The 18,385-nt window shown below is 37.6% G+C and overlaps 1 protein-coding gene and 1 pseudogene across 3 annotated transcripts; both read left to right on the top strand.

Annotated features, from left to right (window-relative positions):
- The first annotated feature begins 31 nt into the window (after positions 1 to 31).
- Positions 32 to 5,597, top strand: LOC143891915 (transmembrane 9 superfamily member 7-like; annotated as a pseudogene). The gene is made up of 5 exons (XR_013255429.1): positions 32 to 65; positions 109 to 191; positions 259 to 368; positions 4,014 to 4,158; positions 4,226 to 5,597. The product of XR_013255429.1 is annotated as a transmembrane 9 superfamily member 7-like (transcript).
- Positions 5,598 to 6,853: 1,256 nt separating this feature from the next.
- LOC143846044 (magnesium transporter, putative (DUF803)) lies at positions 6,854 to 17,830 on the top strand. Of its 2 annotated transcripts, none has more exons than XM_077354451.1 (9): positions 6,854 to 7,134; positions 7,445 to 7,542; positions 9,312 to 9,454; positions 10,810 to 10,898; positions 11,771 to 11,836; positions 11,946 to 12,004; positions 15,128 to 15,248; positions 16,524 to 16,672; positions 17,161 to 17,830. In XM_077354451.1, the coding sequence occupies exons 1-9, from the start codon at positions 7,024 to 7,026 to the stop codon at positions 17,381 to 17,383; spliced, it is 1,059 nt and encodes a 352-aa protein (XP_077210566.1). In that variant the 5' UTR covers positions 6,854 to 7,023; the 3' UTR covers positions 17,384 to 17,830. The 2 variants fall into 2 exon arrangements, with proteins under 2 accessions (XP_077210566.1, XP_077210567.1); XM_077354452.1 differs by having other exon boundaries at positions 6,863 to 7,134; positions 7,445 to 7,543; positions 9,325 to 9,454.
- The last annotated feature ends 555 nt before the right edge of the window (positions 17,831 to 18,385 follow it).

Below are 18,385 nucleotides of genomic sequence, written 5' to 3' on the forward strand. Positions count from 1 at the left end.
AAATTTCCTTTCTTTTCTATACCTCTTAGTTATGAATGATAATTCTGTGCGGTTCCCTAACATCTGTTTGATGTACTATTCAGATATTGGATAATCTTCCTGTTGCAGTTCCTTTACGGAGGGGTGATGGAAATCCATCAAAACTTTACTTACATGGTTTTTATGTCGGTATCAAAGGAACCTATGACCAGGTAAGTTGAACTAGATGGTGGTTCAATGTTTTTCTACTTGCAGTTTCACGTGTGCTTGCTTACGCAGATCACGAATTATTATTTTATTAATAATCACCTGAGCTTCAGAGTATTGTATCATGAAGATCCTGAGACTGATGGTGCTCGTATTGTTGGTCTTGAGGTTACTCCCTACAGGTTTGCTCTTATTTTGCTAATTCCTTTCACTCAATTTTACTTCATCCTTGTTAAGTAATGTTTTATTTTTATCTGTTGGTATTCTATTCTAGAGATAAATAGTTAAAATGGGTGCCAACATTCCTGACTTAAAAGCTTGTAAGTTGGAGATCTGGCTGGATTCAATGCCAAAGAAAGAAGTTGCAAGTAGAGGAGAGGGGAACAGAATGGTGTTTAGGAGAACTTAAGGCCTTTTCCTAGTCTGGCATGATGTTCTTTATTCTTGAGAGGAGGGTCATAAGGGGCACGGGAAATTTTAGATTTATTTTTTCCTTCCAAAAGATTCTATTAATGAGAAGGGGCACGGTAGTACTTTCTGGAGCTTGACCCTTCTAGTAGCGATTTGGGCGATTTTGGAAAAAAGAAACAAACATGTCTTCAAAGTTTAGGCCAAAGGTTCTTATTCTATTTGCCAGCAAGTTTTATCGATGATTTTTCATCGGACAGGGTTCTCCCATGCTTCAGGGGATTTTTCAAATTTACCATGAGACAATCCTGGATTGAGGTCTGTGCTACTAAGATCATGGTCGGTTCCTGTTCTCCTAAGTGCCCCCTCTGCTATTGGGCAAGTTAAGTTGAACTTTTATGGGGTTCTCAGATATGAGAAGGTGTAACTAATTGGGCCTTCTCCTATTGGGCAAGTTAAGTTGAACTTTTATGGGGTTCTCAGATATGAGAAGGTGTAACTAATTGGGCCTTCTCCAGCCCTATCGGTGAAGTGGCTGCTAACGAGGTGTAAGTGCAAGCTTTACTAAATGGAGTCCATTTGGTAGATTCTAGGGACCTTGACCACCTGATCGAGAAAGACGACTCGTTTAATGTTATCAGTTGGATGAACATTGGGGATAAAATCCTGTGGAGATTTGCAGACGTGATTGAAGAGATCTTGGATCAAATCGATGCTCAACTTGTGATTTTTTGTTTTTGCATGTTAGGCGCTCAAAAAATAGTGTGGCCAATCTCGTCGCCCATCCTAGAATCAATAGTCTCAATTTGGATAATTTTTTTTTATTTTCTTCTCCCTCAAGGTTGTTTTTCGCTTTTGCTTTACTTCTGATTTGGCTTGTATTTTGGCCATCCCTGTCTCTCGGGCTTTACCCTCTTTTTAATAAATAGTTGCTATTAAAAAAAATTAGTGGAACCTACTACATCTGTCCATTCATTGCAAAAGTAGGTAAGTTTAATCATAATTTCTGAAGAATTTTTGTGTCTTATTTTTGTAGTAACATTTCAATAGCTTTTGGTGGCGCTATGAAGAAAAACATAAATAGTTTACTTATCCAGTAGAGAGTGATTTTAGATGTTCTGCATAAGTCGACTTTTTTGGTTTCTTGGACAACATTTAGCATACTTTCTATTTTTGAGCTGCTATTGAATGGAAATTTGACATTGTTTAGGTTTATTTAAGGGCTGAAATTGATCATATACTAATGGTGTGTTTAGATGTGTTGCTTGTTAGTTTTGGTGCAACTTTAAAGTTCAGTGAAAGCTTAAATTAGTGAAACGTTTTCCCTGAAATGGGTCTAACGTTGTTTGGGTGACAACCTTAATCTTAGAAGGATGCAATTTTACGTTGTGTGGATGACATCTTATATTTTCTTAGAAATTTTATCTATTTTTTTTAGCTTAGAAACATACCTTGTCAAGTGATTGAGTGAGATGGGGTAGAGATGATGCAAGTGTAGAGGGAGGGACGACATTGTCCGAGCTGGTTGTAGAGCAAAAAAGACAACAAAAATGAGGTGGAATGGCTAATGCAAGGGATAGAAATATCGTTTCTCATTAGAAAAGTGAAAATAAAGAGTGGACTGTTATTTATCATTATCCTTTATCTATTATTTATTTTTATTCGTATACTTTTTTATTTTTATTTAAACCTTTTTATTATTTTCCTTTTTCTCTCGCCCGAAAGTGGAGAGGTGTGTGTGTGTGTGTGTCTATATATATGAGTTAAGTGAAGCTACACATACGTGTAGCTAACTTAGCTACACCGACGGCTTAAATTACAGTGGGCCCACATTATTTGGGTGATCCAAACCATTCATTTGATAGGCCCTCACATTGATAGGGTGTGCCCAAAAAATCAGCTCCATAGGATCATCCCAACCCTTCAAACTGTGAAGGCAAAAATTGATAGATTTGTGAAGGTTTTTACACGTCCAATTTTGCCTTCACAAATCGTAGGGTTGGGATGATCCTATGGAGCTGATTTTTTGGGCACACCCTATCTATGTGAGGGCCCATCAAATGAATGGTTTGCATCACCCAAACAATGTGGGGCCCACTATATTTTAAGCCGTTGGTGTAGCTAAGTTAGCTACACGTATGTGTAGCTACACTTTTCTCATATATATATATATATATATATATATATATAGAGAGAGAGAGAGAGAGAGAGAGAGAGAGAGAGAGAGAGAAGTGTTGAGCGCACCATTTTTTTGGTGCGCTTAAGTGGTTATAACGCCTCCCATTGGTTCGCTTAAGCGGGACCCAAACATTTAACCGAATGGGAGGCGTTATAACCACTTAAGCGCACCAAAAGAATGGTGTGCTCAACATATTCCTCATATATATATATATATATATCTATATATCGTAAGTGGTTATAGAGGGACGTGCAAGATGGAAAAGGTTTTTAGGTCTAGGGAGGATAGCCGATTGTGATTTTCCTTTTGTTACAAGTAAAATCATATGCAGGAAGTTGAATGGCATTTTCATTGAATTTTATATCAAATTCAGCACCCTTGAATATGGATTCCGCAGAAAAGTATTATGCGGAATTCTTTTTTGCCAAAAGAAAAAAAAAGTTCCCCCCCCCGATTTTAGGGTATTTTGGTCCTACACACCCACACACGATTATATAGACGCACACACATATGTTTAAGAAGTTTTGATGTACTTTTCAAGGGGTTAATGGATGGTGCAAGTACTCCCTTTTTAGGTCTAGGGAGGATAGCCGATTGTGATTTTCCTTTTGTTACAAGTAAAATCATATGCAGGAAGTTGAATGGCATTTTCATTGAATTTTATATCAAATTCAGCACCCTTGAATATGGATTCCGCAGAAAAGTATTATGCGGAATTCTTTTTTGCCAAAAGAAAAAAAAAAGATCCCCCCCCCCCCGATTTTAGGGTATTTTGGTCCTACACACCCACACACGATTATATAGACGCACACACATATGTTTAAGAAGTTTTGATGTACTTTTCAAGGGGTTAATGGATGGTGCAAGTACTCCCTCTTGGGTTTGACCCTACTTGAATCATATATATCAAGAGGTTAATGAATAGTACAAGTAACCCCCTCTTGGGTTTTGCCCTACTTGGATCATATATATTGCCGTTGTATTTCTCTCTAGCATTATTTGTTAAGATCTACTGAATTGTTTGTGTGATTCTTAAATTCTCTATTTTTGGTGGATACCTAATAGTTCACTTGCATTATATTTGAAGTTGTTTGTGGTCCCCAGCTGTTGACTTTGGTCATGATCCTTTTGGTTACAGTGCATGTGTGAAAGACTATGTTATTGCTTCCAATGTTATTGCTTCAAATTTTAAGATAAATAGATCGTTATTCATTATCTCACTGTGGCTAATGGAGAGCAGTGTAAATCATGAGTATAAGCAGCCCTAGGATGTGAAGAACCCTCAGTTGTTAACATGCACCGAGAAAGGAGTTCAAGGTAGTTCAGCTTCTCAGGAAGTTGACACAGATAAAGAGGTCATATTCACGTATGATGTTTCCTTCAAGGTACGGAGTTCTCAAGGCGGTCCCCCCATCTCAAATTGCATTTTCTTACTTGCTTCTCTTTTTGTAGGCTAGCGAAATCAAATGGGCTTCTCGATGGGACATGTACCTCCTCATATATGATGATCAGATCCACTGGTTTTCCATTATAAACTCCCTTATGATTGTCCTATTTCTTTCTGGGATGGTGGCTATGATCACAATGAGAACTCTATACAGAGATATAGCCAACTACAATCGACTGGAGACCCAGGATGAGAGGAAACTGGGTGGAAACTTGTACACGGAGATGTTTTCAGGCCACCCATTAATTCCAATTTGCTGTGTGTTGGCACAGGAGTGCAGTTTTTTGGGATGACTCTGGTCACTATGATATTTGCATTACTGGGGTTCCTATCACCCCCAAACCGTGGGGGTTTGATGACTGCCATGGTTCTCTTAGGGTCTTCATGGGGTTATTTGCGGGCTATTCCTCCTCACGTCTACATAAGATGTTCAAAGGCACAGAGTGGAAGAAGATCAGTTTGAAAACTGCATTTATGTTCCCTGCGATCATCTTCTCAGTCTTTTTCGTGTTGAATGCACTGATATGGGGGCAGAAATCTTCCGGCGCAGTTCCCTTTGGGACCATGTTTGTGCTTGTATTCTTGTGGTTTGGCATATCAGTGCCATTGGTTTTCTCGGCAGTTACTTGGGTTTCAAGAAACCTGCCATTGATGACCCTGTAAAGACGAACAAAATCCCGGGACAGGTCCCACAACAGGCCTGGTACATGCAACCAGTCTTCTCTATTCTCATCGGAGGTGTCCTTCCATTTGGGGCAGTCTTTATCGAGCTGTTCTTTATCTTGACCTCCATATGGCGGAACCAGTTCTACTACATCTTTGGCTTCCTCTTTATCGCCTTTGTTATCCTTCTCATCACTTGTGATGTTACTTTCAGCTGTGCAATGGAGATTACCATTGGTGATGGACGGCTTATCTGACAGCAGGGTCTCTGCGCTCTACATTTTCCTATATGCCATCTTTTATTTCTTCACCAAATTGGATTAACAAAGTTGGTTTCTAGCATCCTGTATTTTGGGTATATGGTGATCATGTCATATGCTTTTTTCGTGTTGACGGGGATGATTGGGTTCTATGCGTGCTTTTGGTTTGTTCGCAAGATCTACTCATCTCCGAAGATTGACTGATAAAAAACCGAATTAAGTATCTTGGCATCTGGATTTCAATAAGAAATATCAGATTTGAGCATGGGATAGTGATAGTTTAGAGGTGAATGTAGAGAGCACCTTTTACCCCTCACCTCGTCTTAACCGGATAACTTTATAATCTAGAGACTGGAAGGTGGTGGGCTGTACTTTCTTCTTCAAAACTTGGTCCCTTTGTATAAGAGCTAGTGCAAGACATGGTTTGTATCTTTGAGTCATTTTTTTTCTTTTTTCTTTTTTTCTTTTTGTTGTTTGTATATCCATCCAAACCTCTAATGGAAAGTCCTCTGGACCCAATTTAGCAACCGTGGGTCTTCAGCTCCATGAGAAACCATGTCTGAATTTGAAGCTTCAGTGGTTCCTTGGAAGCTTATGTGTGTGTTTTCGCATGTATCTAAAATCTTATATTGGGAACTCAAGTTGCAAGCTAGCATTTGATAGTTACTTTAATCAAAAGATAGTTCAAATAAATGGAAGTTTAATAATTGGGGAGTGATAAATCGACTCCCCATGTGTCTTTCTCTCTCCTCTAGGTTAGAGAGAGATAGACACATGGGAAGTCCATTTATCCATTTGGGGAGTCGATTTATCACTGCCCTTGACGTTATTCTCTCCTGCTTCTTGTTAGTGTGGTATGCCCTCGTCTTTGTTTGGATATTTTATTTGAATTGATACTATTTTATATTTGGCTACTGATATTTGTCAGGACCCAGGTAGAACTCACCCTCAAAAGCTAGCCATTAAGGGGAGGGTGACCAAATCCTTATAAAGCGCATCCGCATCAACTACTTTTCCGATGTGGGATCTTGCTTTCACATGGAAACCCCAACAATATTTGCACTACATAATGGGGCGAAGCCTCTTCGTCTTTTATTATTTAATCAGCTGTCAACAGCTATAAGCCTATTAAATCCCAATTAGAAAAGAAAAGGAGGTATGTTCGCCCTATTATAAAAATGTGTCATGGAACCGTCCATTTCTTTTTCTTCCTTCTCATCAAAGCTATGTTGAAAAAGGGATGTGGAGGCAGAGAAAGAGGTAGATTTGCCATTTTCATGGAGAAAAAAGCCGAAAATAAATGGAAGGATTTCTAATGTGTTAAGAGGGTATTTGTTCGGTGCCACTTTCAGTCCTCAACTCGGTTACGATATCATTACTCTTCCCAAAAAGAAAATTAAAAAGGACAAGACAATCTGAGCTTGTGCAATTATTAAAACATTGTAGTGTCAATATCAGTAACCAATAATAGATTTCCCTAATTAGAGAGTAGTACACTAGTACGCTTTACATTGAAAAGTGCAACATATGAGCCATCTGAGTTTGGTAGCCAGTTTCCCACAAAGCCATTTCACGGCACACTTTTGCAAGAGAGAACAAATTACACGAATAAGACAAATCTGTTAAAAAGTTTGTTCTCTTCAGCAAAAATATGCCGCGAAATCGTTTTCCACGAAATTCACTAGCAAATACCATATCCTCACGTCTTAATCGTTCCTTCTTAAATATAAGCGCAAAACAAAACGTAAGACCGCATCAAATCGATTCTCCCAGAAAACCAAAAAAATACATACAAATGGGGGATTTCACAGAAGCCTCATAGATACCCAATAAGAACATTCTTTTGTTTTCAAGAACAATCGTTGGGAAATCGAAACAAAATGTGGGAATCCATCTGCCTAACCATAATTGCAACTGCAGGAAACAACATCGGAAAAGTTCTTCAGAAGAAAGGGACCGTCATTCTCCCTCCCCTTTCCTTCAAACTCAAGGTAATCTTCAAATTTATCTTTAATTTTGATTCTTGCGATCTGGGTCTTTCTTTTTTTATTCTTGTTTCTACTTCTAGGCATATGGGCAAGTCAGATACGGATCTAGGGTTCTGTTTTTCGTGGTCTATAGGCTCGATTTGGATTCTGTGAAATTCCACCATTTTTGAGATTCTTCTTTTCTTTTTTGGGGATATTAAGGATCTTTGAAGGGGCTTTTTTCTTGATATTTATTTGTTCAAACCCAAAACTTATTTAATGAGGCAGAATTCTAGTTTCTTGCTAATGGGAATTGCACTTTTTTTTTGTTTAGGTTATAAGGGCGTATGCATTTAACAAAGCATGGATTATAGGTTTTTTTATGGATATAGTTGGGGCCCTTTTGATGCTTAGGGCTTTATCTCAAGCTCCGGTGAGTGTGGCCATCATTGTCAAGCTATTTTATCCCTTACTATTATTATCTGTTGCGATTGAAATTTTGCAAACTTCATTACTTCATATTTTATATTTCTGGTTCTTGTCTCTTATTATGTCACACATAAGGTCCATTTTTTGGTTCACAAAAAAATTCAATCCATGTAAGTGCATGCTATATGAGAAGGTTTCTTTTGTATTTTATGCCTCAAAATCTAAGACATTTGTGATCAATCTCTATTTTGTCCAAGACTATAATTTTGAATTCTTTCCAATTACCAAGACTTCAAGAAAGCTCTTTGCTGCTTGTATAAAGTCAAATTGCCTAGGAAAAGTAACGCGTGGTCTACTTGGGAATAAGATGTGTAGCACAACCTTAAAGATGTTAAAATCCCTAATGAAATGTTGATAAAAAGTGGTCAGACAATGAACACATTGCACCCTTTTTACTTTCATCAACCTAGATTCCATTGTTGGATACAAACATGGTTTCAAATTTCAGTTTCGGTCCTCACCGAAACCGAAATTTCAGCCGAAATCCGACGAATAATATTTTATTTCATACAAACAGTAATTTTGGCCGAAATTTTGGTAAAGTATTAAATAATGGAAAAATCGAGATTTTTGGGTGAAATTTCGGATGAAATTTAGTACCGTTTCGGCCCTTTCGGGTATACCCGATTTCGGTTTCGGTCTCGACCGAAATCCAAAATTTTGGATTTCGGTTGAAATTTAAATCCATGGATACGACAATAGCAAACTTACCGGCTGATCCATCAAGAAATTGCACTTTTCAAAGTTTACAAAAAAATTATCTCTTTATAGCACCAGAGAAACTTGTTGTAACCCAAACAAAAAAAAACTTGTGAATGCTTTACATGCTCTTCCTTGTACTATAATCAAGAATATTTTCGTAAAGCCTGCTATAAATTTTCCAATGAATGGTTTAAGCACTTGATTAATCAAACGCATAAAAGTACTCGGTGCATTCAATAGATGAAAAGCCATAACCATACACATTCATATGAGACATCTTAGATTTAAAGGTTATTTTCCATTCTTCATCAGTTCCAATGCAGATTTGGTGGTTTACAGTACGAAGATCAATTCAGAAAGAGAAGATGTGTGAATATCTAATTCCGGGCTATCCATACAATGACTTTTGTCTCTGATTTTCGAGCATTCGGGGCAGGAAAAAATAGGTTGTTTAAGCCATTCAAAAAGAAGAAAAAATAGGTTGTTTACAGCAATCCATCATAGGGCAACATTACAGTAATAAAGGGAGACGTGAACCTACTTTTTGCAACTTTTAGCATCTTCATATTAGAACACTGTAAATATAGGTAATGGATGAATTTGGTTAACAAAGTACTTCAGAGTCATCTTCCTTTCATTTGTCTTACAAAATTATGCCAACTCACTGTTGGGTCCTAAATCTCTCAATATTAGATGTATAATATGGACACCCAACTGGGACCAAAACTTATAGATCTTCTAGGGTATTTATCCACACCATCTATTTGAGGACCTCGAGACTGAACAACCGAAGAATTTTTGTACATTTGTTAAAATAATGTAAAACTTATTAGTACTGGTCAGCAAATATAATGCCTAAACTTAGATGGATGTTGGTATTTATTTATTTATTTATTTTGAATGGTGATGTTGCTGGAATTTGAAAACTGGTTATCATGTTTTTCCTTGTTGAAGTTGGAATGTTTCGACGCACAGAAGTTAATCTAAGAGAGCATGGTAACTTGAACAGTGTGTCTTTGGCAGGTATCTGTTATTCAACCGGTGTCTGGTTGTGGGCTAGCTATACTTTCTATATTTTCCCACTTTTATCTAAAGGAGGTCATGAATGCTCTTGATTGGGTGGGGATTACCATGGCTGGTGTTGGCACGATAGGTAATGTAAGTTGACGAGTGGTTCTCCATGTCAGGTGTTCCTTAATCTGGCATTATTCTTTTTCATAAGCAATCTGAGATGATGGGGTTGAGCCTCTAGCTCAATTGGTTAAGAATTTGGTTTTCAACCTGGAGGTCCGATGTTCAATCCCAGCTTACCTATCAAAAATAAAAACCCTAAGATGTTACTTTTTATTCAAAAATCAAAATTAGACTGATCACTTCTTTTGAATTAAAAATCAACATAATAATAAGCAGAAGAATGATATAAACTTTAGTAGAGATAATCTTCATGTCATGTATTGACCTTGGATAGGATAGACTGTAAGAAAATGATCCATGTAGACGAACCCAACTAGTGTCAGGATTAGACTTAGTCAATTTGAACTGGGTAGATCTGTTCACTTTCTTCATGAAAATTTTCTAAAGGATTCATTAGCCGACCCCAACTAGTTTGGGACAAAGGCTTAGTTGAGTTGTATTGACCATGTAACAAGGGATGGTGTAACCTTGAAGGATTTTCTATTATTAAGGAAAAGTCCAATAGTAAATGGTCATTAACAAAGCTGGCTGCAGGCTGAAAATAAATATTGATCGACTTTAAATTTATTATACTGAAGTCCAGTTCATGTTGGCTGCTGCCTCATCAACTAGTTTCTTTCATTGAACACAACTTGAAGACCAAAATATTTAGTTGGCAGTTGTGTTAGTGTTCCATAGACCAAAATATTTGTAGTGATCTTGCCCATCCTGTCATACACATCACACATGTTAGTCAATTCATACCCTCCATAGGGTGCCAACTCATGTATGCTTTTAGCCAAAAAATTGCACTGAATGAAAGATCCTAGTCATTGTATTGATAGCTTACGAATGAACTGTTAAAAAGTTCGCATGGGCAATGGTGCACATTTTGTGAATAAAACTCTGTTGGTTGGATGGTGAGAACATTCGATGGATCCCATTTTCAGGCTATGAACAATAAATGACGAGGTCCACAATTGAGATGGTACAAAAAGGCCTTTGAATGCCACATGTGTTTTAGCAAGCTACAGATAGTGGTGGCCCCGAGAATGCTGCGTTAGATTCCTGATTCTGGTCTCATTGTCAAGCAAATGTTTTGGGGGAATGCATTAATTAACTCTTTCGATCACATTAAGCTGAGATTAAACCTTTGACATCAACTTAATTTCACAACATTAAAGAAGAGAAAAGTAAGAAAGATGCTACAACTGGTTATGGAAGTTTAAGCCTTAAAAGCATTTTATTGCTAAATTTAAGATTGTAATGATTATAGCCAAAGCATCAGTACATGTATTAGAAATTATAATCAATCCACACTGTTGTATTTTACAGGAGTCGGCGTTGGAGGAGAGGAGCAAAAAGCATCTGCAATATCTCTTTCCCATCTACCTTGGCTGTTTTTCATCATTTCCCTCTTGTTTGTAGGTATCATTTCCTATGCACCATCTGATGTCGAAATTTTCCTTAATTTGTTGTGATAATGGGAAACTGGCTTTAGAAGTAACATTATATACCCTATAAAACTGGTGTCACTGCATGTGTCACTGTCTACAAGAGATTTTAGAATGATCTTAACTTGTTTGGGTGTCACTGTCTACAAGACCTTTCTCATTGCCTCTGGGTATTCCACGGTGGGCAGACTCCAAGCCTATCTGAACAGTTTCTCATAGTTGCTAATAAAGTTTTCAGACCTCGTACAGTTCTACTAGATGCACTTAAAATATGTCACCTGTGACAAACAAGGTTTTAAATTTCGGTTTCGGTGTCGGTCACCACCGAAACCGAAACGTTTCGGTTTCGGACCGAAATTTCGGCCAAAATCATGTAAAAATATGATTATGATTTTATTTTATTTTTAATTTCGACCGAAATGTCTAAAATTTAGGTGTAAATTTCGGCGATTCCAGTGGAAATTTTGGCTATTTCGGTGACATTTCGGTGAAATTTCAAATTTCGCCGAAATCTTGTAAAGAAACGACTTCATGTAAATTTCGTTTTGGTCGCGGCCGAAACGTTTTGGCCGAAATTTATAACCATGGTGACAAATCAGAAGTGAATCTTCCAACATCTTTCATTCCTCTTTCAAATATTCCGGTATTTACTTCATTAGTTTTTGCCTTCAGATTTCTCGTGAAAGTTTTTTGTTCCTCCAAAATCACGACCATGGTGCTACCAAGGAGTGCATTCAAGAAAACAATGTCTCCTCTTTGTTTATTGTTGGATTTGTGGTGCAATTGATTTTTATATGTAGAAGGATGCTCAATGTGAGACTGATGTTACACTCGGAAATTAGGTCCTCCTTAACGCATGGCTTCACAGGCTTCACATATGCAAGCATCAAAGACGAGAACAGGAGTTGGTAAGATTTTCTTTTTGTTCTTTATTTATTTATTTATTTTCTCCTTTCCTGTTGTCAGTCGATCAGCTGCATTCTTGTATACTTATAACATTCTGTACATCACATGCAGATGCACTTTGAAGTCATCGAGGAAATTATATTTGGACTGGAATCGGGCATTTTATTTGGGTGCTGTTTCATTTTCCATCTCTTTTTTATATTGCTTAGATTTCTTATGCCTGGTCTTTTTTTTTCGTTCCTATTCTTTAGCCCGAGAAGGTGTAATTCTCAAGGAGTATTTAAAGAATGAAATGCCATCTTTATTGCAATTTGCACTCTTTTATTGTTTGTAGGACATATAATATTTCATTTACGCAATGGAGATAAAGTATATGGTCTTTAGTAATGACTAAAAACCTGGCTTTGGTGCAGTCCTATGGCTTTCGTTCATTTCTATTTAAATAATCATCAATTGAAATGGATAATTCTTCCATGCTACCTCCCATGTTACATGGATTCTTCTTAATAGGCGACGTACCCTTGATCAGATTCCAATACTTCAGGATTCTTTGCAACACTTCTAGATCTGTGTTATCTGTTTTTTTATTTTTTTTTCTGAATACTACTGCCACAACTTTACAATTGCCACATGTTTTGAGTTTTATCCACCCCAACAGTAGCTTGTTTATATGAAAATAAAACTTTATATTTATGGGATTTGCTAGGTTCCATCGCATAAGTCATTTCGCGGAACGTCTGTTGCATAAGAGAGCAGCCACATAGGCTCACTTTTCAACAGATTTTGTCTTTATTCATAGCTGCTCTCTCATGCAACAGATGTTCTGCGAAATGCCTTTTGCGATGGACCCTAGCAAATCCCTATATTTATTATATGAAAATAAAACATTATATTATTTATCTAATTAACATTTTCAACATATTACTTGTTATAACTTATAACTATATTATTATGTTAAAAAATTAATTCAAAAGATGGTTGTAATCTGTTCCTTTCAAAAAAATTAAAATTTGAGAACTGATTTAAATATTTTAGCGATTCAGCAAGTCTTTCTTTTTGAGGTTTGTTGAATCCGACACTCCGTATCCGTACTGATGCAACCTAGGCTACCACCTTTGCTAATTAGTACATTCATTGGATGCTTTTGAAGGGGTTTCCTTGGATTTGGAGACCCAAACGCAGAGGCACTTGATTTCATTGCAGATCAACATGTGTCCTTTACCCATACCCGGTATGCGGCTGATTCCAAGGCAGATTCGTTAGCCATTGACGGTGTTTCTAGGATTAACCTTATTGTTAGTGATTCCTTTCTGATGACGGGTTGCACTTTCAGCTGTATGAGTTGCTCTCCTTGCACACTCTTCTCAACATTGATGTTGTCTTTCGATTGACACTGAAAGCTGAGACGATGGCTCACCGTTCTGTGCGAAGGGACACTGACAAAGGCCACTCTAGTTCAGCTAATAGAGACCCCATGGCTCGTCGGTCGAACCCCACTCTTCTTCTAATAGCATTGCCATGAGACTACCTTTGGGTAAGACGAACATGGGTCGTGGACTTCTCGGACCTAGACTGCAAAGCACTACATTCAAGTGTTTCAAGTATGGTGAGTCGGATTACCGATAATTTGAATCCACTTAGAACATGTGATCCCCAAACTAACCTAACAGGACCGTAGATGATGGGGATGGAACTACATTCAAGTGTTTCAAGTAAAGTGAGTCGAGTTACTGATCATGTGAATCCACTTAGGACATTTGATCCCCAAAATAACCTAACAGGACCAGTAGACGATGAGGATGGAACTAGTCATGAAGGGAGAATGACTCCCATTATAAAAGTGATCCACATGAGGGGACGGATAAGAAAGCTCATGAAAGCAAGCGCGATGAAACGATACTTGATGGGGTCCGTGAGGATATTTTGTGTGATCCATCGCAACGTGGTGTCCCCAAGGACCCCAGGAACTGATGACTAATTGTGGAGCAGTATTTTCTACACCAATTGCACAACAGATAGGAAGCTTTGTGTTATGAACTATTATCCTTGATAGTTGAAGTACTGAGAATTTGGTCTCGCACATAATGGTAGATAAGGTTTAAAGGTAAGTTCAGTCTCGCCAGCAAATGAGGAATATTTAGGGACCACGGAGGTAGGACCCTCAAATGCTTTTTAGGTCCTTGTTGTATAGTGTATTCAAATTAGGCTGAGGCAAGAGCTCTTCTCACCAGCCTACAGATTTTAAGGAGTGTTCTGCGCGAAGATGCATTGTTGAAGGGGGGGATTCCAAAGTAGTGTTAGCATGGGCGGTAGGAACTATGTCGGGGCTTGGAAGTTGGCACATTATATTATTGAAATTGAAATTGCTGATCTATGTTGAGTTATTAAACCGCAACTCCAACACAAATGGAGATCGGCTAACTCGGAAGTGGATGCGCCGTTGGCAAAACATGGCTATGACCGTAGCAAGCTCCTCATTAGCGATATATGCTTGATTGTGTAGTGCTGTTACTTCCGTTGTATTTTTTTGATTTTTGCTTTGTTTGAGCGCTAGCTCTGTTGTGGATGCCTCGTCCTATTGTTTCTTGTACTCTTATCCATGGTTTTAAATTTCGGATTTCGGTCAAGACCGAAACCGAAACGTTACGAAACAGAAATTGACGAAACGTACCAAATTTCGGTCGAAATTTCAGAAATTTCGTCAATTTCGGCGAAACTTGGAAAAATATTAATTTTTTATTCCTTTCCCAAATTTCGGTAATTTCGGCCCAAAAAACAACATTTTGAGTGTCTTTACCGAATTTCGGCCGAAATTTCGGTTTCGGCTAGGTCCGAAATTTATCCCAAAACCGAAATTTCAAACCATGCTCTTATCTCATCCTTGAAATGCAATTATCTTTATCAGAAGAAGAAGAAGAAGAAGATAATGATGGATAAGTTGAAGCTGAAAACTAATATTCCAAAAAGAAAAGTTAAAGCTGAAAACTAAGACATTACTTAATCTGACCTGGACTTGGATCAGGGTTCGATCCATCAGACAGAAAACTGTTCACAATTGACTTCAGCCTCATTGGATTTATATGACTGGGCCAGTTCACTGACATCCCTGCTGAAGTTTATGATTACATGTATTTTTCTATTAATTTTGATTAGAAATTAAATATGTAATGCCTTTCTGTTAGTAGAAACTTTATCTAAACAATTTTTTTTGGTATATTCTTTAACTTTCATTAAAAAACTTCGGTGTAAATTGTTTCTTAAGAAATACTAATACGTCCATATGTAACATGCAGGATGGCATCTGTAATATCGAAGGTAGGGTTTCTGTTCTTGGATCAGGGCTTCTCGAAGATGTTTTTTCCTGTATGTATGTCAATCAGTATATGCTGCAGTGGAACCGGATTTGTTTACCAGGTCAGTATGTTTGATTCATACACATAATAATATGTATATTAACTAAAACCCTTTCATGGCTTTCTGATTTTCGCTTTGTTCTTGTTGAGCTGTCCCATCCCCCATCCACAGAGAGAATAATCCCACCATGCCACTGCTGAGCTTCAGAACCATAAAATAGGGAGAAAAAAGGGTGATACATTTGAGCATCTTGCACAGCTTCGTGGGGTGGGTCTGTTTGGGGGGGGGGGAGGTGGGGGTGTGGTGTGGGGGAGAGAGAGAGAGATGCGGAATGAGGAGTGTTGTTGACATTGTATTTATTTTGGTATTATATACTCAACGGCAGAGGATTATTTTATGGTTCTATTTATTTAAGGGTATTTCTGTTGAGATCTTTTTTTTAATAAACAGTTTTTTAGCACAGGTTTTCCATTCTAAAGTAGACCATCAGTTTTTTTTTTTTTTTTTTTTTTTCTAAGTTAGTTCAAAAGCAGTGTCGGGGATCTTTGATTGCTCTCCCTCGTAGTATGCTCCCACCCAGTTATACCACTAGAGCCCGTGGTCTTCTTCACAATCTTCTTGATCATCTTTCAAGCAAGCAATCAGCTCATCCTTCTTTCCTTTGATCGAAAAAATATGTTACCCATAAATCTCATCTTTTTTATTCTATTTTATCAAACTAGTTTCTGATTGGATCTTCAAGATTCCAACCAAGTTTCCCTTTAAATACAGCTGTGTTGTTGAGTGCTGAGCAGTTGACCTTGGTTATGGGTTTCTCATCTGACTGCTTCTAACACTTGAGTCATTAACCAAACTTAGTAATCTACCTAATGGAAAGTGAAAAAAGAGAAGCCTATATAAGGTTATACTAACCTTAGATCAACTTGAGCAATACTTCGCTATAGCACCTCTTCATAATGTCCCAATTGTATGTCTTGTCCAAATTTAAAGTCGTCAACTTGTGCAAATACGAAAACATCATTATTTGTTTCAAATTAGTTGGAAACTTGGTACTGGATATGGTCAATCAACAATACATCTTACTCAGTTCAAAAGGAATTTCATCTCTCATGTATCTTCTTTCTCAAACATGGATTTCTGCCTTAAATCTTTGAGAGGGATAACTTTATTGGAATAAGAAGCAAACAAAAGCTGCACAGAAATTTAGAAGAATAACAGGAAAAGGATCACACGTTATCTAATGAAAACAATATGAAAGGCTTACTTGTTTGTGTTTCTCCCTTCATCAATGGTTCTGTTTCACTGTAATCTTATCATGCCATTTTATGTGGACAGACACGGGGTTTAAAGCATGGGAGGGCAATTGTGGTGTCTACATGTGCAGCTGTGGCATCAATAGTGACTGGTGTACTTGCTGGTATCCTTGCTCTGGGTGAACAGTTGCCCTCATCTTCCCTGGCTCGCCTTCTGCTCTTGCTTGGATGGTAACATGCCCTCACTTTTCTTTTTTCTTTTTTTTGAAATGTAACTTTTTTTAATGGTTTTTTTTTTTTTGAAGTGTAACTTATGCACTCACTTACTTACTCCTAGTAATTTCTGTTTGACTTATTCACTTTGACCCCTTTACAATTTAAAATTTTGTTACAAATTTGCTTCCTAACATGATTTTCCTAGTCAGATCTGAGGCCCCAAATTGGTATTACATTTTTCCATTAAAGATACTTCAGAAAAATGACATGGTTATATTGAAAGGTCGAAACCACTATCTGAATATAAATTTTACAATAAGAATTATTATTTTTCTCATGCGACCAACAATCTGTTGTGTTTTTATGTGGCTTGCTTCAGTAGTTGTTCTTGGTCAGAAATCACAAACGAGATTGTGGTGTGCCCATGGCCGAGTTAAAACATGCATCCTTTACAAATTCAAATATGATTTTCACCTTGCCTTATTGTTTTCTTGACCCCGCAGGCTACTTATAATTGCTGGGGTCATTCTTCTTGTGAGCTCAAGACGTATAGTGTCACTTCTTCCTCGGCCATTGCGCCGTTTTGTAAACAGGGGCAACGATAGGAACATCAACCTCAGGCGATCTGGTTCAGTCCGTGTTAGGGATTCAAGCCTCCCGAGCACTGTCATTCAAGCGGCCACGTTGCATCATCTGGTAACATCTCCATCAAAAGAAAAAGCCTGAAGGGTGGTAATATGCCCATTCCATCCTGGTGTTGGTTTACTATGCTTTAGAAAATACATGTGTGTCAAGTGGTGAGTTGGTCTAGTTATGATAGTATGGTTCTAAAAGGCTTTGCTTGAGGATGGTGAAGTTTTTTTTAAGATCATTCCTTCAATGAAACTTCATTTTCATGTATGATGATTGTATCCCTTCGATGGAAGTTATAAGCCTCATTCTTCAAGTCTTCATTGATTTAGTTAGTGAAAATACTATCCTATTTGTTAATACATCTTTTACTATGGGGTTTCTAAAGACTTGTCTGCCCAAAATACTCTCAAAGCTTTTTAAATTGGTATTTGATTATCTCAGAATTATTGCCCTCTTGTTTCCTCAATGACGCTGTATTCATTGCACAGTACAAAGATTTGGTACTCTAAGGAATGGTATCGGCGCATGGGATTCGCAATATCATATTTGTGTTGACTTCCACCAGTTTGTATGGCCTCCAAAGCACATGGAATTGACTGCCCTTGCCATGAAAGTTGATTGAGATGAAAAGAGATGGGAGCGGTACCTGTCCCACAGCTTTGATAAGCTTATATTACATGGAAAAATTTTGGGAAATGATTTCAGCACAACCAAGTTTTTAATACATGCGCTCACCTTTCTTGTCGTTTAGTATTTTATTGGCTTGAAAGTACTTTTTGGGAATGTGTAATAACCTTTTTACAGCTTTTTAAATACTAAAGGACAAGCTAGTGAGTGCATGTATCAAAATATGTTTGTGCTGAAATTATTTCCCAAAAATTTTCATGCCAATAATGGCATAATCCAAGACAACAGGGCCTAAATGTGTTGTGGAGAAGTCAGTCTTTTGCTTGCTTGTGAAGGGCTAGTGAGGTTCATCTCAGCCCTTAACACACACACACACACACACACAAAAAGAAAAGAAAAGAAAAGCTGATTTTTCCAGGTTTGGTGTGGAATATACTGTTATCTAGGTTTGGTGTGGTGTTTTCCCGG

This window comes from Tasmannia lanceolata, unplaced genomic scaffold (assembly GCF_043159265.1).
Source record: "Tasmannia lanceolata isolate RefF3 unplaced genomic scaffold, GAP_Taslan_0.1 ptg000015l, whole genome shotgun sequence".
In the NCBI taxonomy this organism is placed as follows: Eukaryota; Viridiplantae; Streptophyta; class Magnoliopsida; order Canellales; family Winteraceae; genus Tasmannia; species Tasmannia lanceolata.

Coding starts and splice junctions, on each gene's coding strand:
- LOC143846044 (XM_077354451.1), top strand. CDS start 7,024: ATGTGGGAATCCATCTGCCTAACCATAATTGCAACTGCAGGAAACAAC. Junction 12,005..15,127: donor GAATCGGGCATTTTATTTGG/GTGCTGTTTCAT, acceptor TGTAACATGCAG/GATGGCATCTGTAATATCGA. Junction 16,673..17,160: donor CTTCTGCTCTTGCTTGGATG/GTAACATGCCCT, acceptor TTGACCCCGCAG/GCTACTTATAATTGCTGGGG.